This window comes from Buteo buteo, chromosome 13 (genome assembly GCF_964188355.1).
Source record: "Buteo buteo chromosome 13, bButBut1.hap1.1, whole genome shotgun sequence".
NCBI classification, from domain to species: domain Eukaryota; kingdom Metazoa; phylum Chordata; class Aves; order Accipitriformes; family Accipitridae; genus Buteo; species Buteo buteo.
This window is the reverse complement of record NC_134183.1, coordinates 29,847,165-29,872,407: the sequence shown is the minus strand read 5'-3', so window position 1 is coordinate 29,872,407 and position 25,243 is coordinate 29,847,165. Positions and strand designations below refer to the sequence as shown.

The window sequence follows — 25,243 nt, the reverse complement described above, 5'->3', positions numbered from 1 at the left end:
ACACAAGCAGGCCCTCAGGTACTGAAAAGTGCACTTAAAAATGTTTTATAGATTTTTTTAGAAACTCTGAAAGACTTTACACTATCTGCCTAGTAAAACTTAATTTAGAGCGTCAACTGAATGCCCAAGCATAGCTCTTTTGATTTTAGATCATAGGGAATTACACAAATGCATCGATGGAAATTAGTAGGAAATGTGACTGTTCTTAGCCTTAGAAATTATGGTCAGGAATAATAAAAGATGCTTACTATCACAAACCTCATAAGAGAATCTCTCTCCTTCTTTCTTCTGCTCAGTGGATTGCAAGTCAAAGGCATTAGACAAAGACATGACACATTACAGACAAAGCACAAAGCACATATTCTACAAAATTTTCAGATACAGGCAAAACATACCAATACATAAAAAAGCAAAGTATAGTCCAATACAAACATTAAAATAAAGCTGGCACTACAGATTACAACACAAAACACCCAGTGCTTGTTGAACATTACAGATCATTAGCAAGTTTCTGTGCAATAGTTTTAGGTCTTTCTAGTATTTTCAGGACATAAAATAGTTCTTGTAGACTTTTTTTTTTAAAAAAACATTTTGATTTTGTCTGCAAGCAGAAGTGAAGGCTGTGACTAGGTTGAAAACATGGTGCTAATGATCTCTAAGGAACTTTGAATGAACCAGGAAACAAATATGACTCACCTCCTTTCCTCCCATGGACTCAAACATTTTTTCAAGCTGGACTCTTAATTGTTGAATGTTGTTCATCAAGATACAGGGCTACAAAGAGAGCACCAAATGTGAGAATGTGTGTGTTATGTTCCTTTTATGTATGAATATGTGTATTCAGCAGCCCTACATTTATGCAATTGTGGTTTTTAGAGGAGGATCTTAGGTTCCTGACCACTGCTGCCTTCCCTTCCTTCTTTAATTTACACTCCTTTTTGCCCAGTCAGCAAAACCACTCAGCCAGTGACCACCCATTATGCCCTTAAGACAGTGTTGTGCCACAAGAAACTGAATACCTTCTCCCAACCCGATGGGCAGATCTCAGTATTTCATGTCCTGAACCTTATATTTATCCCATATGGTTGCTAGTCATACTTAATGCAATTACATCTGGTGGATTAATACAAGTAGTACATTATAATCTCTTGGAGAGTAGACACAATAATGATCAAAGTATTTGGGGAGTGAAAATAGACTGGGCGAAAGGGAGTGCCAGATTGCTTTCTAGACCCAGTCTTCGCAGAAAACTGTGACAGCACTGTAACACAGATAATGGTTGATGCTTAAATATTTGAATAAATCAACAGGCAGTTCTGTTAATAACAGAATAGTATATCAGAAATTTACATTTTGCAATGCTTGAAAAGTTGGTGAATGAATTAGGCAGTAGAGTTTTGTAAACCTATTATTTTAGTCTAAAAATATTTCTGTTTAAGCTCATTTCCTTAAGGCAGAACACAGAGCCACAATGTAGATGACAGCAACTGCTGGATATATATAAGGTAAAATGTAAAACATGGATAAAATTAAGCAGCTGATTTCAAAATTATGGAAGAAAGGATCTATTACTAGAATTTTGTGTACTCAGATGACATTATATGCTAGCTTGGTATGATGCAGGGGAAGCAGTAAGACAATACTTGCTAAAAGAGTTCTGGTTGGCCAAGGTCAGTGTGTTCTACTGCATGATTGGATTAATTTAGACACTGAAGTAATGCATTTCAATAAAACACATACTTTTTTTGGACAACAAGAAGGTGATGGAATGATTACAGTTATTGCTACTTATTTGTACCTTTCCAGTTAATAGCACGTTCCAATGTAGTGCTGAAACATGGTGGGATTAGATTTTGGTATTCAAAAGATCAGTAACATGATTTAGCTTTAATTAGTTCTACATTACTCTCAAAGGAATTTGGTGTCAGAGTCCTTCTCAACTGAAGGAAAAAAAAGAAATTTGATCTAATTTCTTAATACTTACATTACTGCTTCCCAGTGAAGCATGCTATTTGTCCTCCTGCAAAAGACAGCTGGCTTTGTGTAATGGTTGAAATATCACCTCTTTTCCTGTCTCTTGAAAAATCCACAAACCCCACTTCTTCCATTTGTTTATCTACCTTCTGTTAATTTATGATCACTAAGACTGTGTCCTCCTCTCCTTTACTATCTCCTCTCTTCTGATGTATTCATTATTCTGGAAATTATCTGCAATATCACAATTCAATGATTTTGATTTCTGATGGGGGAATAAGTAGCTGACTATAATGTCTTGGTTCTTTTGTTCAAAATAAGTGCAAATGCCTTTGGCAATGTACTGAAGCTATGAGATAAATACTTCATACTGAGGCAGTTTTCAACGTTTCCTTCGAGGCTAGCTAAGGTTGCTCTTTCAGAGCCCAAGTCTACCTTGGCTCAATGGAAAATTTTCTATTGCTGTCAGTAAATAACAGAACCAGAGTTTAAAAATATTCTCATCTTATGATTTCATTATCATCTCGCTCTTCAGATTACTCTTTGCAGCAATTTACAGGAATCAGACAGTCAGATGCAACAATACGTAAAAGTAAGTGGCAAGTACAACACATAACCCCAGGTTTGTTTGTAAACTCTGACAGGAGGTGGAAGATAAGAGGATGTTTTTACATTAGATACATGTCTTTATGAAAAGCACCTTTGGTATACTTTTATTTGAATAGTTTATGTGCACCTTTTACAGTGTTTAATAAAAATAGTAAAAGTATTGACTTGAAAAAGAATGCCAAAATCTAACTTTAATCATAAAAAGTATTTGTTTTAATGTCTTCTATCAACTCTAATGCAGGAGATGGACTTTTAGTCCTATCTTTTATAGTTAAGATCACCAGATCAAATAGTCTTTTATTAAGCTAAAAGTATGTATTTCAAAAAGGTAGCTCCTGTTAAAAGTAAGTTATGTTCCCCAAAAGCATTTGATATAACACGTTACACCATAAGGAGATTAATTCCATCTAAAGCCTTAGTAAAGATTGGCATACCAGGGTGACTTCAGAAATCAATCACTCCGACAATTAAAAAAATCCCTTTGGACAGGCCAAAAGACTCCACAAATGGTTTAACTCAATGACTCAACACTATGTATCAAAACTAATTTCTTTTAGAAAGCAGTAAACTTTATTTAATATTAGCATTAAATTGAAAGAAATGGGGAAAATAGCTACAAATTTTATTTCTTTAGATTTTGAGAATAATTATGGTTCATATTGGGTCGAATACAGAGACAGATTATTTCAGATGAAGCTTGATTTGGACTGATTAACATTAAAGTAGAAGACATGTAATGCATTCACTCCTCCACACTGGGGAGAGAGAGTGTTGTGTTCTTTTTAGCTCTGTATTTGCCCCGGAGGGGAGAGACATAAGGAATATGTAGATGGTGTATCTGTAAAGTTAAAAATGAATGAAGATTTATGTCCTGCTAGATTATGGGGGGGGGGGGGGGGGGGGGGAAATGGCAATATGGCGTGCTGGTCTATCATGTATCAGCTGGTATCCAGTGACAGGATGTGTGGGAATGGTTCAAAGTTGCATCAGGGGAGGTTCAGGCTTGTTATTAGGAAACATTTCTTTACTGAGAGGGTGGTCAAACATGGAACAGGCTTCCTAGAGAGATGGTCGATGCCCCAAGCCTGTCAGTGTTTAAGAGGCATTTGGACAAGAGCCTTATTAACATGCTTTAACTTTTGGTCAGCCCTAAAGTGGTCAGGCAGTTGGACTAGATGATTGTTGCAGGTCCCTTCCAACTGAACTATTCTATTCTATCTTTCTACAGCTGTAAGACTGATCCTTACACGACGATTGCCAAACTTGGCCTGGTGCTTTTACTCTTCTCAGATGCTGAAAAGATTTAGTACAGCCAGAAGAAAGATGTGTGGATACCTCCTGAAGTGAGTCTTTTCAATGTGTTTACTGCAAAGGGCCTAAATGTTGAAAATATCTGAAGTGAGAAGTTAAATCCGAGATATGACACGTCTATGTACATGAATGTCACTCCTCTGTAAAAACTTGTATATAAAACTTCTACTTAATAATAAAGTTTTGAGTTTGGTATTTTTATTTATTAATTCTATTTTAGACAAAATTGTGTAAAAGGAACAGAATGGTACATCTCTCCTAGTAAGTTTAGTTTTTTTGTAATGCTGCTTATAAGAAGAACCACGAATAATTGATGTTTAGCTGCAACAGATGTCTTTCTGAATTCTATTATTGTGTATATGTTGGTGACCTCTAGATTATGACACTGTCTCACACTAGAGAGAGCACTGGCAAGAATGAGCGTGTCCTTAAGCCATGCACAGGGATGTGACAAATATAGCTGAGATATGTGCATGAGCTATGTAAGGGCTGTACTTTTGGAGGTGAATAGTATGAGGATAGTGCTGCAGTTATTTATCTAATTGTAGATTGATACATCTGTACAACATACTACTAAATATAGCACACATAGTGCTAAATATTGCCTGCCTTGGGAGTACTAGCTTTGAATATCAATGATACTGAAAAGTCAGTTTACAAGAACAATTTCCCTTGGTCATGTTAAGCTATTGATTATGTCTTGATTTGCTTAAACACATCTTTAGTGTCCATATCTCATTTATTTCTGAGTCCATGGCAATCTCGTCCTTCATTAAGGAGTGCCTTGTAAGCAGCAAGGCAACAAAATAGCATATGATTTTCTTCTCACTGCTGCAGAGAGAGTGAGTGGTAGTAGCAGAAAAGTCTGCACACACTCCCTGCACAGGGAACAACGATCTTATAAACTCTCTAATGAATAAACCGATAAAGAGAAGCAAGTCAATGCAAAATGAAAACTCAAACAAAAATACTTCTGTTTGGAAAAAAGGATGAAGATACATTTACCATATTCACCATTGTAGAAGGCTGTTATCCAGGGAGTGTTTCTGGCCATCTTGTAAATTTTTTTTCTACTTTAATACTGAAATTATTAGCTAGAATTCTTAACCAATTCCACCTATTCCAACTTTTACACAGCAATGTAAGCAGATATGAAAACATGCTGACCTTATTAAAAAATAAAGCAAACCAAAAATCCCTTCCTCCATTCATGCTTTTTCTCACACACAAAAGTAATTAAATATTCAAAAAGTACAGTAAGTCCTTTAAAGGTAATTTCTGAGGCAGAAACAAAACACAGCTTTTTACTTACCACATTTTCTTTATCACAATATGACCTGAAGTAATTTGATATAATTACAGCATACTGAAGAAGCACTTTGTTGATAGTCTAGGAAAGGAGAAGAATCTTTTAAATGGTAAATTTCACAGTGTAAAACAAAAATAATAAAAAACCACAAAAAAGGAGGTTTATATAAATTATAGATTTTACAGGTGCTTACACTTGTACTATATAGTATTTTTTAAAAATATGATATAAGCAATCCTGTGAGCACATTTTCAAATCCCTGCACAACAGTTGGGTGGTTCTTAGATGGAATGTAATCTTCAACAGCAGAGATACTTTAATTTCAGTCATACTGGTTTTTGAGAAGCATTGAGAGCTCTACTCCTTGCAATGTGCTACATACTTAATGGAACAGTAGCAAGCTCAAAAAGTCCTCTAGGGTGACAATACATAGATTAAAAATATAATGGAAAAATAAGACCAAGGGAGCACTGTTCAAAGCCTGGCAATATGAGCTTACCTTAAAATAATAATGTAAATAGGAACTTTGCAAATGGAAAACTGTTGCAATGGAAGAACAGGAATAAACATAAATGCAAACTTTTAAAAAGCCATCAGGACTATAATGGCAATCTAAAGCGTGCGAGGAAATATTACAACCCAAATAGAAAGCCGGCCTAACAAAGCTGAGTTTATCAAACAGTACATGAATAAGAACTACCACCTCAGGGCTTCAAGCAACAATACTTTATTGCCATACCTTGAATTTTTCCTTCCCTTGCACTGACTAATTAGATAATTGCTTTTCACTGAATTGCTCCATTATTGGAATTTTAATCAGTGCTTGGCAAGAATAATAATTGATTGTATAACATACATAAATATGAAATCTCAGAGAGGATAGAACTTCTCAAACTGGTAAATGATTTTGACAAAGTAGATGAAAAACAGTCTTAAGCCAGAGACAGCATGTCTTCCTAAGCATCCCAGTCAGAGATAGAAGAGATTGATTCTAAACAACATTGGAATTAGCTTTTAAGTACATGGCAACACAATGTCACTCTCTCTGAAGCTTAGTTGAGATGCACTGATTTTAATTTACCTTGGCAAATCTTCTCATTAAATGAGATAGTGCTTCTGGATTAGGACACTCTAGTTTCCTAATAATCTCAAAGCTTTGATTGAGCTGTGTGAAGACATCAACCACAGAACAAGAGAAGAGGGCATGATCTGATGTTTGCTGAAACTAGAGAGAAACATTCAAATGCGTTAATACTTGTTCAGAGATCAAAACTGTATTAACTGATTTTCTTACACTCGAAATTCGTCCTAGTGTCATAAAAAGTAATAAATAAAAAACAAATTTAAAAAAAAGACTCACTGATAATACTGAGAAATGTGGCTTTTCACATTTCTATTACTTTTAAACCTCTTGAAAATAAAACCAAAAATCTCTTCCATGACATCAGTATCACATCAGAGTTTAGTGAAACCACAGATTGAAGTCTATGGGAAATTTTGGCAAATGAAATTAGAGCAGGAATTTGTCCATAGGGTTGTCTTCCAAGAACCATTACTGACTGTGTATGTTGTGAGGTCTAACAAGGACACTGTAGGACCAAATATACTTCTGGTTTTGCAATACTAAATAACTGTCTTAATACTTTCTTTATTCCTTTCTTTAAAAAGTAAAGGCTCACCCCATCTTTTTTGTCTCTTTCTAGTGCTCCGTGAAGAAATTCCATTGAGACATCCTCGTTTTCATCCAGCCACTGAATGACAAATGGTTCAAACCACCTGAAAATTAAAAACAATTTTTTAAAGTAAAGTAAGTACATTTCATAAAGATCCTGAGAGGAGAGATGCCATACCACCCAGCAGTTTGGCACCTTGTGTCTTCACATCTGTTCTAGTTGCTAAAAGGTCTATCATCCTAGAAAAACTTTTGTCACCAGAGACACTGTGGCTACCAAAAGGTCTTCCAGGCTTCAGTTTCACAATAGTCTAACTGATATACCCTAGTGTTGCAAAATTAGCAGTAGCCGCCAGAGAAATGTGTCCATGTTTTGCAATGAACCCTATTCTGCACTTTTTTTAATTTTAGAATGTGTCTTTTATCAGTATTGGTTCTTTCTTAACATTTATTTTTTATTTGTATGTGAAATAACTTGGATAAAACTTTGCTTTAATAAAACATCAGCTGTGTTTTATTTTTCTTTCGTTTATTTAAAAGAATTTTAACCCAATAACAGGCCCCAAACTATCTCGGCAAATCAGCAGACTTACAGAAGATTAAGGAATGAGATTAAGGATAGCTCATATAAAAGGACTGGATTGAATGTATTAATTGCAGGAGGAAAGGCAAAAATGAAAACAACAGCTTAATATTAACCCAATGCAGTAAGAATAACGTCAGTAGTATATCCTATTAGCATTGAGTATGAAACAAATGCAGGGGCCTGTAACTAATGCTGCTGCTGTTCCCGCATTTCATACCTTCCTCAGGCATTTTCTGACCAAAATATTTTGTCATCTATGAAGACCTGCACTTACAACACTTGAATAAAGCATCCTATGAAATAGACAACAGCATTTTTAATACCTGGACTATTTTATTTGATAGAATGAAGAATTAAAGAAGACTAAGCGCAAAAAGTAGAGTTGTCAGTGGTATGCACCATGAGATCTTGCACAAATGTAAGCATAAATATTTGACCAAAATAAACCTTGCATCAAGCCCAAACTCACGGGAGACTTCCCTATACACTACTTACAGAGAGTATTCAGGCACTGCATCCTTGAAAGCAGAGAGTTCTCTCACATATTCATTATAAAACCATTTCACTTTGAAATGCAAATTCATATAATCTGTGCTTTTGCATAACCGCTGCTTTTCATGTTCTGTAATAGAAGGAGTTGAAATAAAAGCATGTAATAGCATTCTAACAGTAAATAACATACTTGTGCCTCAGTGCACTAGCGACATAATAATACAGTATTTGAATTATAAAGCACAATTGGTTTGATTTTTTTAGAGGTAGTAGTATGCACAGTTTCAACCTTTAGGTTCTGAGTACCCTTAGGAAAAGCAAACCAAAACAAAGACCAGACCGCAAGTTAGGCTTTTCAATGCTCTTCACTACAGTGAGGAAAACCCACAAATTTTCTGACTTCCTGTTCTTTAGATTCTTCTTTAGTTGTTACAAAATGGTTAAGAAGCTGTGTCAAGTTAGAAAAGACAATTATAGCTGTGTAGTAGCCAAATGAATGAAATGCCAGTCCTATATGAATCTGTGAAACCTGCATTAGGAAATGGGCTGCATTTATCACATATAGTTAAGAAAAAGAAAGAGGAAACAACTCCGCAGCTCTGCAGCTATCTGATTTATACATGGCATAAGTAGAAAAGCTGGTTTAAAAAAGTGTTTTTGAAAATTTTCAAATGGGCTTCTCCACCTTCTCAGTGTCCTGTTTTCAACATACTGGATATGCAGATAATCATGGATGACAGGAGTCACGGAGCCACCTGTAACCACTTCCTGCATTTTTAGTCTGATTTAATTGGTTTGGAATAAATGTCCATCTTTCTCCCAGGATTATGATCCTTATTTTAGTTTATCCACTATGCACTGGAGTCTTTCCCATCCAGCACTTCAGGCCCTGGAGAGCTCCATTCTTTCACTCCCTTAGCTGACAGACACTTGATCCTTGCTCAAATCTTTCATTTCCTTCTCCCCCAGCAGCAAATCATGGATTCACAATCTTGGACAGAGTAATCCTTCCTTCACTTACTGCTCACAGCTTCCTAGAATCTCCACAGATCTTATCTGTTTGAGGTGTCATGTCACTTGCACGTTCTTCCTTAAGCAAAAGACTAATGTCTTTTCCCAGCTCCCTTAAAAAGTGACCTAATAGACATGGTTGGCAGGAATGACGTTCTTGTGTAAATAGTATGTATTAAGAACTTACCCCTTTCAAACCTCCTTTTTTGCTCCTTATTTCCACTTGCATCATAACATAGTATTACACAATTTTTTCATACATATTTGGATGTGAACCTGATTTTATAGAACAGTGGGAGCATCCCCCATCCTCTATCATATACACACCTGAATATACCACTCCGTTTTCTGTCAGTGCAAATGCACTGTGAAATACACATTCTGTGTTTTTCAGATCTGACCACGTACATTAAAGGGAAATTTTTAGTTTTATTATTACACCAAATCAGCATTCCATTAATATCACTGTGCCATACAAGAAATAAGTGTTTCACAAGCATATCATTATGCAGCGAATTACTAAGTTTTGTGGGAATCATCTTATTAAGTGCCCCTGTGGGCTCTTACTGCCTTTTTAGCAATGTGTTAGCATTTTCACCTTCAGTGCCTTGTCATCACACTCCAGAAAAGCCAGTAAATCAGTTTCTGTCTAAATATTGCATTTGTTCATGCCCAGTCACTACTTGAGAGTAGTACAAATTCTCCCTAGCATAATATCATGGGTTACTAGCCTTAAATAGAACCACAGAGAGAAAGATGTATGCCTACTCTCATGGTTCTTACTTTCTACAGACCTGAGAAACCTTATTTTTTTATTCTGGTAGGAGTTTTTCCACAATGTATTATTGTAGACAGCTAGATGACCAAACATTTGCTCAATAAAAGGTAGCTCTTAGAAGTGAGTCCAGTCTTTGACTGAGCACAATTATCTTACTGCTATCAAATTCACTGCACATCTACTGCTTAAGTAATTAAGAAAAATCTGTCTTATATTGCATCCCAAAAGAGTGGAATTTCTGAAATGAATAGCATTTTTTCATGCAAGTGTTGCATCAATGTGTTATTAGATTATACAATGCAACTCAACAAACCAAGCAAATGTTTATTTCAATTTTAGAAATGGGCTGCTGCCAATGATGGGCAAACTTGTCCAGGAGGGTACAACTTATACCATACCATTCATTGATATTTTATTTTTTTAAGTTAAGATCTAAATTATAAAACATTAGAAATGAGCACAAAGTAATTCATGAACAATTGAGGTTTTTTTCTCCAGGCTGTTATGCCTTGGAAAGAATATTTAAAATGAGTGTCTTAGGATATTACTTGTAGCTACATATAAGGGAAAAATGCATCCTCAATTCCTAATACTAACCTATGAGAACATCAGAAAATACTTCACATGATCTACAAAGTCATTTTGTATCCATGCATATTACCTCTTCAGTTTATATAAACCAAAGAACAGAGGAAACAAGTGCCCATATGAGTCAGCCCATGACAATTTTAACTGGATGATATTAGATAGGTTGTCGTGGTTTAACCCCAGCCAGCAACTAAGCACCATGCAACCGCTCACTCACTCTCCCCCCACCCAGTGGGATGGGGGAGAAAATCGGGAAAAAGAAGCAAAACCCGCGGGTTGAGATAAGAATGGTTTAACAGTACAGAAAAGAAGAAACTAATAATGATAATGATAACACTAATAAAATGACAACAGCAATAATGAAAGGATTGGAATGTACACATGATGCACAGTGCAATTGCCCACCACCCGCCAGCCGACAGCCAGCTAGTCCCTGGGTGGCGATTCCCCGCCCCCACTTCCCAGTTCCTATACTAGATGGGACGTCCCATGGTATGGAATACCCTGTTGACAGTTTGGATCAGATGCCCTGGCTGTGTCCTGTGCCAGCTTCTTGTGCCCCTCCAGCTTTCTCACTGGCTGGGCACAAGAAGCTGAAAAATCCTTGACTTTAGTCTAAACACTACTCAGCAACAACTGAAAACATCAGTGTTACCAACATTCTTCTCATACTGAACTCAAAACAGCACCGTGCCAGCTACTAGGAAGACAGTTAACTCTATCCCAGCTGAAACTAGGACATAGGTTTATCCACAGTAACCATGGATTTTGGTTAGAAAGCATAGGAACATCACTGTAGACATTCTGAATTTAGATTAGGACCCACGGATTGCTTTCTTAATTTCCAAAAAACTTGCACAAGTTAATGTAGATGTGAGACAACACAGGATATATGTCTGCAGTTTGGAAAGCTGTGTCTTTTTTCCTGGAAGGAAAGCTGGCACCATGCTTTCCTATACAGATATATCAATTTTGGACTTTCTGGAAGACAGATGTAGTAGCTGCACAATACAACTCTTCCTAAATAAGTCTGCTCTTGTTTTGCAAAATTATAATACTGGGTCAGTCTTGAACTAAACCTGCCAATTGTATGCTCTGTAAATGTGGTCAGCAGAGATTATAACAGAAATACTAGATCTTTCTCATAATTGATTCTAGATAAACTGAATCTCCAATATAGTAAACCTAATATTATTAACCCTTTTTTTTTTGCGCTGCTACTTTTATGAAATGTTCCTTGTAGTGCAGTGTATTTTTATAATCATGTATTAGTCTACTGGGTTTCATAACAAGGACATTTGTAGTTCCCATTAGTGATAATGGCACATTATTCTATAACACTGTATCATGTATCAATGAAAAAAATACTGGTAAGATTTCTGTAAACTGTAATCTGTGCGTATGGGGCACTTTAGCTGCTCTTATCTATCGCAGTTCCATTAAGAGTATCTTTTTTACAGTATTGATTATACTGTGGGGTTTTTTTTAATATCTCCTTAGAGATAATGCTCTACTGCACATATACTTTCCACAGGTTTGCAGTAATAGACATTGTAACTGCAACTATGATGAAAACTGTATAAAGTGTCATTCCATCTCAGTTGTACAAATTACAATTCTAGGAACATATTTAAGAAGACTTCCAGTAAGCAACAACACTGAGGAAAAAAAAAAAATCTTCTGTTCAGGTGCTGTTTGTGTAACCAATAAAGAAGAATTGTTGTTGTTGTTTTTGTTTTTTTTTTTTTAAAGACTGTTATGTGGAATGCATTAATATATGCAAATGTGTTTGGTGTGTGATGAAATCAGCCATGGACCTGGTGACACTGTATCTAGCAAATAATCTAATTGCAGGCAATTGTTCTTTTACACAAAAATTTATAAAAACACATTGTAGGAAGAACTATAATCCAAGATACTTTCCTCACAGGACTGTGACCAAACAGCAATACTTTGGAATCATGTTTGATTTCTTGATCGTTTTTCCAGGAAGTGCTAAAGAAAGCTGACAAGATTTTCTTAAGGCAGCAAAGAAAAAGAAACTGCAATACAACTATTATTTTTTTTGTCTGATGTTTGTAGTGTCATAGTATTTTGTCAATAAAGTCAATAAAGATGCCTTATTAAGCAGGAACATCTACATGGCACTAAAGAAATAATGCCATTTAACAAACTGGAATAGAATCTCATTCACTACAGAATCCTTTTTCCTTTTTAACCTTGAGGTAATAACATCACTCTGAGTATCTATGTGATTTTTAATATGTATTAGTTGCTAAAAAGGGGTAATCTAACAACCTTTATAAAAGATGAACTTTTAAAATATTCAGGTAATCAATCTGATATTTTGTTCAACTCTAATTTTCCCTTATTTGGGTACAAAAGCTAAGAGCAAATTTTTTTTCTACAGCAGTTTCCTAGCCACTGTTTTTTTTAACAACATACAGTTAAACTGCTTGAAGGATTCTAATGAGGTGGTTTTAAAGAATATTTAAAATCCTTATGAACAAGAACTGCAAGAAGGAAATTTGCCTGTAAAAAAATGAAAAAAATTACTAGATATACATAAATACATATGAATAACTAACAAAAAAAAGCTTGTCCAGTTTCCAGGCTTTACAGATAATGTTTCAGAGATTAATAACTACTACAAAGAATATTTATGTGTAGCGAATTAATTATATCACAATCAGTTGGTTTGTTACATACATGCTATTGCACTACAGTTTATTAAAATGGAAATGATGAAGACTAAGCATAAGGGAATTGTGTTTGGATTAACTGCAAGATTTCCCATCAAAACTCAGATGCTAGTTTCAGCCATTGTGACATAATTCCATATTATTTGCAATAATTACTTAGCAATTGTTCTAGAGACTACCAGCTGCATATTTTACCTATTTCTTTCAGAACTGCTGTTTCAGAAAACCTACTATTTCCAAACTTTCAGTCGTATAATTGGGAAGTATATGCATGGCACAAACTGAGTATGGTTAGTGGAAGAGCTCTTAAGGAAGTCCTATGAGGAATGATATTGATGAGTATGAAGTAGTATTCCTCCCTCTGAATACTGTGGAAACATTACACCAGTATGATGAACCCAAGTTTTGGATAAAAGTAGAAGTTAATGTTTTGGGTACTTGATCCCAATGCAATTTCCCTACAGTACAGGAGTTGGTTGCTATGCTATTGCCTCTTTTAATATGGGTATTATGCTTATAGTGCTCTAGAGTTAATCCCTGTACCACTGAAATGAACTGGAAGACTCTGATTGAATGTAACATTGGATCGGGCCACAAATGAAGAAAAATGTAAACTCAAATAAAGTTCATAACTGATTTAGAAGGAAACGCTACATTCTACTAGACATCTCATCCCAGGGTCCTTGTACTTTGCTAAAGGCAGTGGAAGTCACTGGTTATTAACTGAAATGCAGAGCAGGACACAACTAATTGATAATAATGTGTAATTTACATTGATTTTGATAATGTGAAATACTACTGGCCTTTCTAAAAGGGCTCTTTGCGTCAAGATAAATATAATAAACCAAAACCCGAAAAACTTCTGTCATTACCTCCTTTTTGGATTGCACTTATAACAGATTTACAACTAAAAAACCCCTCTAATTCTTTTGAAAATACATTGTGTCTTTCATTAGACTTCTACATATTCAATCTTTTCTCTGCATTTACTTGGAAATTTTCACCAAAATATATTTGAACACTTCACAAACATAATGGATTACACCTTGAACATCTCTATGAGGTGATTAAGCTGTGCTATTACATTTTACAAATGGGAAACTGAGGTATAGGGAGACCAAACGAATTTACTAAGGGAACACACATAAACTATGAAAGGCAGTGTAGATCTTGTTCAAAGATTTCTTAACCACAGAGTCATACTTCCTCACTGAACAGAGGCCATGGGAGGAAGGCAGACTGTTTCATTCTGAATTGTGAGAAAAATATGGATTTCCTGCTCTTTTCTGTCTTCTTGCCTGCAGTGAAAGTGGGCTAATGAATCCTTGACTTAATGCAGCGCACTTTAAAAGCTGATATAACATTGCCCTTTATATTCAAGCAGGAGCTCTCAAAGGGAGAGACCATTTGCTCAGAGTGCTCTGTTTTGCTTCACATTTCACAGCAGGTTCAAGTGAGTTCAAGGCCACTTGCATTGCATCTGAAAAGCCAAATCAGTATATTGCTTTCTGGGAGAAGTAAACTGCTTATGGGAACTTCAAGGGCATCAAATACCAGTGTTACATACTACCTAAGGGACGCAACATGGAATATCATGAGGGACGTGTGAATCTGCTGCAAACAACCTTATTTTCTACTACAAAACATTGCATTTGCCATTTTTTTACCTACTGTGTTATATTGCCTAAACATTTCAAATTACTTTAGGCAAATTAACTTTGATATCTTCTTAACATTACTTAGTTGCTTTTTTTACTCCTTATTGAAAATTTAGCCTGTTAGTCCCATCAATTACTACTTCACAGACAAATACTTCCAAAAAAGTTCCAGAAAAGTGGATGGGTATATCACAAACAGGGCAACTCAAGATGCAAGATATGCAGCTTGATTAAGCATAAACTTGCTCTGTCCTGCCTGCAACTAAGAAAAAGAAAAATGCCAGTACAGCAAATAATTTAATAAGATCAACTTCAATATAACTTTTACCCTTCAATATCACATCAGAGTGAAATTTATGTACCATGAAAACTAAGCAGATCAATAATATTCAAAGAACAAACACTCAGAGACAAAATTCTGTCTTTGGATATATACAACTACTACTGATTACAGGAGGAAATAAACAATTGCTTCCAAGGACTGAAATAATCTGTATTGCGCTTTTTTACTGTTAGTGGAATTCTTGCTATGTACATGAATTGACCATAGAAAGCCTAAGGAAATGCAAGCTACGAATGGAACAGAAGAAATTGTGCATCCTATCTGATATGAGACATATAATGACGATTAAAGCCCTGTTTCTGAATAATATGGTGGAAATTTCAAGTACGCCGTATTGAAGTTTCAACATTTATTCAAAGTAATCACATAATCAGAAAGTAATAAAAGAGGAAAAGTAATGCTGGTATAGAAATCCAATTTACATTGATTAGGCTTTCATAAATCTCCAATATGTATAAAAATCACAAATTAAAGAGAGAATATACATGCTTCTTGGAAACCACTGCTTCTTGGGAAATGTTATCACATAATTAATTGCTATATTATAATGCTTGAATCTGGGAGCAAAAAGAGAATAAAGGTAATAAAGACAGCCTTAACTGTATTTAGCTGCTGAATACTCAGCTTTGGATCTTCAATATAATTTTTGTGACAGCTTACTTTCATTTACTTATAGTTTCTTTTTTTAAAAATATATCTTTCCATGAAGGAAACATTTAGACTTGATTCTCTGCTTTTTGGCTCATCACAAGAGGGCAAAGTGAGCATAAAACATTACCAGATAGGCATGGTAGCATTTTATAAGCAATTAGTACAATGAAGTACAAAACAGGAAGAATCAGGCAGCAAGATAAATGTGAGGCTGCACTTTAATAATTACCTGTGTTGTATCTGGCTCTGTCTGTAAAGCAGAAGCAAAGGCAAAACCACAGAGGTGTTCTCTAATTGTTACCCAGCAAATTGCACTTAAGGCTTATTAAAAGATAATGTGGAAAGAAGCGCTTTTAATGGATTTATCCTATTCTCCTGGGCGTGCTGGAACCAGTATCAACTCTTTAGCTTAGAACTAATGCACTTGCCCGTAAGGGGAAATTTGCCGGTGTATCTACAGGAGAAAAAAGACACCAGTGAATCTCCATATGTGAAAAAGTCCTGAAAGTAAAAGACCGAGTCTTCAACTTAATAAGAGAGAGGCTGGGAGAAGAACAGTTGTTTGCTGTATGAGGAAAGCTTTTATGAAGTGTCTTAGTGTGAAATTTAAGAAAAGGCAGGATTAAAAATAGCATGCAGGTTGCTTGTTATTTTAAATTTTCTTTTACTCAAATGTTTTATTCTACTTGATAAAGAAAAATATTTTAAGAAAGCTGTCATTGGTTACTGTTTCTGAAAGGAAAGAAGTCCAAAATATAAGTGGATTCATGGGGTGATTAGCTCACAGAATTCATGAAGAGGTGCAGTAGCTAGGTTCCACTCTTACTGTGTGAACATCATGCAGATCCACTCTGACAGAGACAAGGGGAAGAAAGCCCTCAAGAAATAGGATGGGAAATTCAAGCCCTAGCTGCTGGACTACATGACTGCATTAGGGGAATATTCTGTAAGAGGAAAAGGACGAACCTTTTCTCCAACCAGCAGATGCAGAACTGCACTAAACAATGCAGGTCCTTTAAGTTACTTTCTGTGGGGACAAAGTCACAATTTTGCTTGATTTCTTCTCCCCCCCCCAGCCACAAAATTGCTTCAGACAAAAGACATAACTCTAGTTTTTGTAAAAATGTGAGTTGCAATGAAGTTGTATGATCTTACTGGTGAAGAACAGTAATCAAGGACAAGAATAGGCAAATTATTCTTCTGGGCTGAGATACCTAATAAACTACAGAGGAAATCTTGACTGCCCCTTGCTATAAGACAGTTCTCTTCCTGCTCCCATAGGATATACATAGCCCCTTCAGCTGAACAGAACACTTCTCCCTTACTTGCATACTCAACTCATTGTTCTGCAGAAAGGACAGGGCCATGTGAGCTATAAATAACCCATAATTATTAATCAATGTAGAGTTCATTTAAAGCATCATTTACAGTCTAACATCCTATCTAGCATGGTAGTACTAGTACATGTTGACTAGCAAAATTGTCTTGCTCACAATTAGGCAACGTTCAGGAAAAGTTTATACACAAATGTTTTACAATCAGTGACTGCCTGGGTAAGAGCTAATAACAATGTTTCAGAATAAGATTAATACTCAGTGGTTAAAAGAAGATTAAATAAGGCCAGAGCTTTCATTATTAAATATATGGGGCAATATACACTGCTAATATTGAGTGACAACTTTAAGACTAAATAATGAAGTCAAGCATTCACTGATGCACTACATTTTTTCTAGTAACATCTGGCACCATGAATACACCTACACTCAGACACAAAGAAGCTTTAACTTATTAAGATTACTGTAGACTTGTACTGCAGTATTAACACTTAGTATTTCTTACTGTTCTGATTATGGTTCAGTATGTAAATGCAAAGAAAACGGGTTAGGAAATGACCAGATGATATAGTGGGCAAGTGCCCAAGGCCAAGGTTGTACCATACTAGAGATCTCTGAGGTAGTTCCAAGTAACATGATACATTGATACAGCACAATACGATGCCGCGAAGAAATATTAACTTAGCTCCTGGGAACGGTTCTGTTCACTTTATCTGTCTTAATTAGTGGGCCTAATTAACTTCAACAAAATAGTGCCATTTGGTATGGCTACAGTGCTTTTTAGGCAAGCCTGGGGATCTCTGTGTTGCATGTGATAGGTACTCAACTAGATTCTCATACTCACAAAGCTCAGCCCTCCAGTACATAGAGTGTGTAGCTGCTGTTATCAACATCATTGTCTGTTATTCTGACCAAAGAATATTTCTAACTCCTCTCTTCCTCCAACCGTGTCACATTCAATCTTATTGATTATCTGCCAAAGGAAAGTTTATTATTCACCCTAACTGTAATCTCCTTGTCTTTGCCTTTACAGTCTCTCCGAATCCCCCATGAGACTACATATGACTCTCTATTCCTCAGGTCTCTGGAAAAATGAGGATGGAATAGATCCGTTGAAATGTGTTGAAATGCAGAATGAGATTCACTAAAATAAAAAGGTTTCATATTTTGATACCAATGAAACACTGCATTTTGGTGGATTTTCCCTTCCATAATCTCAGCCCCACCTTCCCAAATCTGCTCTGTAGTCTCCCTCTAAGCCAAGGCTATATTCTGTCTTAAGGAGAACTTTGTAAATTGTAAAGCTGGAGTAAAAATAGACTTGAAATGTGCCACTGAATGGTGTGACCTTTCTCTGGGCAGCATTAGCCTTTTTTTTTTTTCTATGTTGTGTCTGTGCTCAGCATCAACTGCCTCTTCTCTTTCAAATCACTTTATCAGTTTCTGTCATGAAAGAGGAATCTGTCAGAGAAACAGGAAGATGATGTCTGCTTAGGCATTGAGGACAACAGCAAATTTAAAAAGCAAACTTATGTTAAATGCATAAAATGGAGTAATGACTTTCTTGTTCTCCTATTTTTAGAAGGCCTGACACTTCAGAATCTTAGCTTTGCAGGATTAAGACTGTCTATTGCTATATTTACACAGCAGCTAATTCATTGGTGGCCTGATCCTGGTCTTGACTTCTGGCCACTACCAGAATTAGATTATCATAATAACAGCAATTAGAATGTTCTCTTTCTAACAGACTGGATAGCTTTGGACATTTGATCTGACCTATTCAAAAGCGAGAGATAGAAAGAGCTGAAAAAGACATTTCTGAGGATGTAGAATAAAAAAGATACTTTTGTAATTGCATGCCTAATTTCAGCTCATTACTCTCTCATCATCTTCTAACCTTCGCATCTTCATACTTGGAAAGGAAAAGATTTCTTACCATATGAAGTAACAAATCACTTACACTGCTAGTGAAATTCTGTCTCTGTTCTTATTTGTTTGTACCATATACAGAATAATTTGAGGACCAGACAGTACAAAAATTTTAACGTCCTATAAGCTCAGATGTGCTCATGTAAACTAAATGCCAAACAACAACGTATAATGTACCACACAAATCACTCTTGCTTCATGAATAACCTGTAAAGAATAAAAAAAAAAAAAAAGGGCCAAATCTAATGAAGTCAGTTCTTGAAAAGAAACATGTGATACCTTCTCCATGCAAAATATATACATGAAAGGAATCCCAAGCTCTTTAGATCAGAAAAAAAATTAGAACTGGTGAGGACTTAATTTGTTAAAGTTTGCATAAAACTTTTAATACTCTGCAAAGGCTAAACATAAAATGGAAGAAAATCTAGAATGAAATTATGAACTCAATACCAGATTTTAGTACAGTTTTGTTTGCAAGGCATGTCAGCTTGGCACAGTGTAGCCCTGATCTCAGCAGTGGTGGAGACTTGAACTGTGCTTTGGGATGTCCTTTCCTCCCTCACCCCAAAAGCGAGAAGTTTCCCCCGACAGCAGCCATCTACCCTGTCACATGCAAGTACACTGCCTTGGTATTCATAGAGACATGCAGCTGCTGTACTCTTCTCTAGCAAAAGGCCACTGCTATGGAAGCTGCTGTTCCCTCTATCTTCTCCATGTCACAACAGCAGCCTCCTAGCTAGACTGTTCTGGGCAAGAATCAAGGGAGAAGATGAGGCAGAGGCGTGTAATGAGTGCTGGTGCCTGGCTCACAGTGCCTAATGGCTCCTATCACAAAGGAGGTAGGCAGCACTGCTGAAGAGCAGCAATTCTCCCCAGCAGCAGCTCCATATATCCCCTGAGCAAATACAGGAGGCATTCAGCTGTACAGTGAGAGGACATAGCCTAAACAGCCATTCTGATCTGCTCTCGGGAAAAAGGAATGTGAACTGGATGTTCCAGTATTGGTCTTCTGTTAGAGAATGGAGTTATGACATACTCATTTCCTGAATTTAAGCTGATGGGAGTGGCTGGATAAATTCAGGAACATATAAGGTGGGAAAAACCAGACACAGGATCTTAGATAAGCTAATTTAATCGTTTATCAGATCAGCAATCCTTTTGCAAACAGTGTTGAACTATTTCATTGCTTCTTGATTGGATGCAGAAAGGAATCAACTTTGTAACACAAAAGATGCTGCTTCAGGAGATTAATACTAAATTGAATCAGGCAAAGATTGCAATCACAGCCCTGGACACTACATATGAACAGATGGTAGCCTACGTTAATAACTTGGAAGGCGAGACTGGCATAGCAGAATGCAATGCATTTTAATGAACCCCATTAAAACCATGAGGATCAACTGTGACTGTATTTAGGGGCTTGCTCCTAATCTTGTAGAATTTGAAGCAAAAAGCTTTATTGCCATTGAAGAATCAAACTCAGTTTGTACAATACCCATGGAAAGAATTAATGATTTAAAAATCAGCAAAGCTGGAGAGAGAAACAGCATGCTGATCTATATTTTGTGACTAGATTTATTGAGGTTCCTGTTTAGGAATGAAATCATAGAAGATGAAATTTTGTATATTTATAATAATTTATAATTAATTTCAATTTCCTTTAATTATTATTTATATACAGGAAGTATTTTGCGACTGATTCTGGGAATGACTTAGAATTTCTAATGACAAAAATGGCATTTACTCTCCTCAGAAAGACAGTATCCACAGCAACACAGAGATGAGACCAAAACCAGGGACTGGTTGGGAATAGATGTAGAAAGTCAAGTGCCTCCTAATGAGTCCTCTATATCTCTCTCTGCAGAATTAGGATAGTAACATTAGTATTTGTTATAAAGTTTTGATCCAGCCCAACTGTCCACACTTCATCTATTGTATAATTAACTCTTCCTCAAGAGCTTCCTGTTCTATTCTTTACAAACAAGAAACAAACCATGGCTTGATCTGAAGCTGTCTTTTGAGCGATCAGTATGCTCTACTTAGCAAATAGAGTGAATTTTGTGAATTATCTTGTTGCAGTACAGAATGTTTATAGTTCAATGGCTAAAAGACTACAAGCACTGGGATGCTTAGGGATGGCTGTGTGCAGAGTGTAACTATAGATTCAAAGTTATGAAAGCATGACAATATAATGGCTATCAGAATTTCTTATTAATCTGTGCTAGCTATCTAAAAGTGCAATCACAACTCTGAGTTGCTGAACAAGCTATCTTCTGATACCTGTTCCTGATTTACAGCCTCTCCAAACATAAGGTTGTTCTCGCTGATGTAACCAGGAATATGTCCTAACCTAAAATAGTGGCTTTCATTTGGTCTTCATGCTTCTCAGCTCTTTGACTTCACTGATCACTCTCAAAGGGTGATCTCCTGCCTGACATCAGCTTTCTCAAACTTGCACTTTTGATTCACTCTGACATGACTATAGAACATCACCTTCAAATATTAGTTTGAACATCTCTTCTCATACCCTCATCTTAGATTTGCTTTCTCATGTCTTCTGTTGTCATTCTACATATAATCACTGCTCCTGTACTTCCTTCCTTTTCTTCCTGTCTTTTTCTTCTGCTGTGCTTAGTGTGCAAATTCCACATTCAAATAATATAATTAACAAAATGAAGTAACACAACAGCAGATGAACAAAATAATTCTTCCATTAATAGCCATTCTAGTCACTCACCTTTTCTTTCTTTTTCTTTTTCATCATAAAAATCTACAGTATGATCAAAGTACCACTACACTGATATTATCACATTAGACATTCTGGAGCAAATAATATAGAAATTAATCTTCAAGTATTTTTTTCTTTTACCCTTTATGCCTGTTGAATTGCATTGTTTAAATCCAACCTCATACTTATTTTCACCACTGGCAGACTTGCTCTGTAGTTAGTAGCAGGCTTGACTGAAGACAATGTGAATTTTGCTTACCTAAAAATCACAATTAGCTATTTCTGCTACTGTGGAAGTAAAAAAAAAAGGCTAGCATTATAAATCCTTTCCTTCTCTGAATAACAGTTTTTTATAAAAGGATGAGAAAAATTGTATTTTGTTTTTAAAAAACAGTGCTCTGTATTATAATTCCTTTCACATCAAGTTGGGGTTGACCATGAGATTATAAACTGTGCTGACTGCTTTAAAATTGGTTTCTGATATATTTTTTTTACTTTTTTAAATTTTTTTTTTCTTTCTAGAAACTCTGTAAAGATTGTATACAAGACCAACAGAATGCATTTTACTACATATCTTACAATGCAAAAAACTAGTTATCTGATCAAATTCATATTTGATCTACTTATTTTCCAATTCATCTTAGCTATACTCTTGATGTCCAATGAAAACTAAAATTCTCTTGCATTTCTCTCACATTTATACCTGAAATCTGTTTAATACGTAAAGAAAATTAGTGAAGTTCAGCTAATGCCGTCATTTTTTATTCTGCAAAAATAAATACGAGTTAGGGAGAGTTTGATGAACTTCTTTTCAAGACTCATGATTTTAATATTGATCTAAGTATGTGTGCTGGCAATATTTCTATCATTAATTAATACTTTTTCCTTAATTCCTTCTCTTCAGTATTTTTTAAAAAGTTTCATGCAGGTATTTTTACTCGGTTTTCTGCAATAACCATATTTCAATGAGTGGGTTTGAAACCATTAGTTGGAGATTATCTGCTATAGAGAAAAGTAGTATCTTCTACCTATGGTTAAACACAGTACTATCTTAAAGAATAAAATGAAACTGCATTTGACTTTGTTGGAACCAGAATGAGTACAACCTGCCTTTTGAACACAAAAAGGTTTAATTATCTGTGTGTGTTTTCTCCATTACTTCATTCTGTAAATGTTTCTTATGGGCAAGTTAGCAAATTTCAGCTAGTAAGAAAAAACGGAATGCCTATAATGCTCCCCAGCAAGCATATTTGTGGTTCTTTGGACATGGATGATTTTGTCAGATTTAGGTAATAAGTTCTTTTGTTTCCTTCCACAGATAACTTCATATAGTCACAGTGCAATGAATGCTCTTCCTTTACAACACTTCTTTTTCACTAACCTATGAAACATCTTATACAAGTATGCCAGAAAGCTCTTACAATCCACAGAAATCTGATGCCAGGTGTCACTTACAGTGGAAATCAGTCTTGGCAAACTCTCTAGTGTTTGTTCTAATTACCTTCCAGAGCATATTTCATGTCCTGGGCAAACAGGGTCCACATGATTTCAGCACTGATTTTTCCCATGTTCAGCTCTTGAGGGAACCTGCAATCAATCACATCACATCAGTTCACCTGCTGCTAGAAATTATGCTTGCAGCTGCACAGCAGAAAGGCAAATATTTCCACAAAATAATTCCCCTGGCATGCACTTACTGTATTTTGTGTTTTGTATGATTATATGAACCATCCAATCTTCAAATAAAAACTTCCCTTAGTCTAACGTCAGGGGCCTAAGTAATTAGTAGCATGTTGCACAAATTCCCTCACATGACATTTTAAATCAAGAAACATCCATCTATCTTGCAGATAACTCCTCAAATTTGGATAAATCAGATGGCTTATGAAAAACCTGAAACAGTTGGCTGTTTGTTTAGCACCTACAGGTTTTCCTTAATTCCCTTATTACACTGGAAAATACTGAAGCTGTCTGTGAAGCTATTTTGGTTTATACTGGTTGAATCCAATTCACTGAAGACTTTCACCCTGAAGCAAGGGTAAACCAGTAAAGAATATAAAAGGTAGAAAAATGCATACTTTTGATTCAAAATTTTAGTTTGGGCCTTATGCTTCATGTCATCTTAGAAAAACAGTCCTTCTTAGATATTTTTTGGTGTTATCAAGTAAATATTTTCCCACAACTTTTTCATAGATCCCAGCTGCTTTCTATTCTATGTAAAAGAAAAGCTTTAATCTTTCAGTTGCCATCTTCACTGTTAGCTACTAGCAAAAGCTGACATTTTAGTGACAGACACTGTATCTTTCATATCATATTTAAAAGGAGAACTATTTGTCTGTCTATGTGTTTTTGGTTTTGTTTTTTAAAAAAGGGCTGTCCTTACAGCAGGTGTGGGACTGACATTAACATGAGCAGTTCTCAGGGCACAGAAGCAGACCAAAGCAGGTCATGCAGCTAAAGGGCAGGAAGTACTGCACAGAACCTCTGAGTGGTAAACCAGTTGTTTATACTACAGTGGTCCAGTGAGAGCCATACAAATACACTAGCAGTTCACCATGAATACATAAAATCATGAAAGACCCATTTTATGAGGAAACAGAGTTATGTGGCTTTTGTCTTGAGTTTATTACACCACTTTACACTAGAAGATATTTTGTTCCGAAGTATTTTGACCTCTTATTGAAGCACTAATCAAATTCAGAAAATATTCTGTGATAATTTTTGTAGAAATGTAAAAATTTTTAAAGTTCCTATTGCCAAAGAAAGAATGCGAATGGTGTGCAACTTTAAGGTAGTAGCAATATGATTTAAGTAATGTATTCTTTCCAGGGATGTATTTGACCCTGATCATATCTGCAAAGAAAAAGTACTTTAACAGCTCATTAGCTCTGTCACTTTAATATGAAGCAATTGCTAGCTCAGATCACTGATACGCCTCTTTGTGCTAATGGCTGCTCAATTATAGAACTTTGTATTAATTCTGTTAGCACAAAATTAATTGTTCAAAAGCCCAAACGTATTTAAACTGTCTTGATTTCTTTACCTCCAGTCCAGTCTGACTGCTCTCTTAGCACCAGACTTGAACTTTGACAATGTTGCTCTGAGGAAATATTTAAAAGTTGATTTAATATTGACACTGTGCTTTGTCCATAATGCAAGGCTGGGTCTGATAAAAATGCATTTGTTTGATTAGTGGTGTATATATATGTGTATACATTTTAACTTTTGAAAACACATGCACACACTAACTGCAATTATCTTTTCACTATGTTGCTTAAATTACTGTAATTCGACACAGTGTCCTCAATTAATCCCACCTGACTTCAGTTAGGTACCTAAAGTTCACACCCAGAGATGTCAACTTCTGTGTCCCTGAGAACTATAAGCTTAATGCGTAATCATCAACGAGACATACCAATGAAATCCTTCTATCCAATGCCTAGGGTATGGATAGTCACAATTTTATCATTACATGGATACATTTTTGCGTACAGCCCTGCAGGATTGACTGCCATTCCCATACATCCTGTTTCTTTTTATCCAACACAGTGACCTCTTAGCAGGAGAT

The 25,243-nt window shown here is 35.8% G+C and overlaps 1 protein-coding gene across 2 annotated transcripts in view; it reads right to left on the bottom strand.

Moving 5' to 3' along the window:
• Nucleotides 1–25,243, bottom strand: part of UNC13C (unc-13 homolog C) — a 216,271-nt gene that overhangs the window by 39,679 nt on the left and 151,349 nt on the right. For both annotated transcript variants that reach the window (XM_075045303.1, XM_075045302.1), the window contains 6 exons: nt 23,177–23,262; nt 7,957–8,083; nt 6,883–6,979; nt 6,285–6,428; nt 5,207–5,284; nt 697–774 (listed from right to left, as the gene is read on the bottom strand). In XM_075045303.1, coding sequence (XP_074901404.1) covers nt 697–774; nt 5,207–5,284; nt 6,285–6,428; nt 6,883–6,979; nt 7,957–8,083; nt 23,177–23,262 — 610 coding nt within the window. The remainder of the gene's footprint in view (nt 1–696; nt 775–5,206; nt 5,285–6,284; nt 6,429–6,882; nt 6,980–7,956; nt 8,084–23,176; nt 23,263–25,243) is intronic.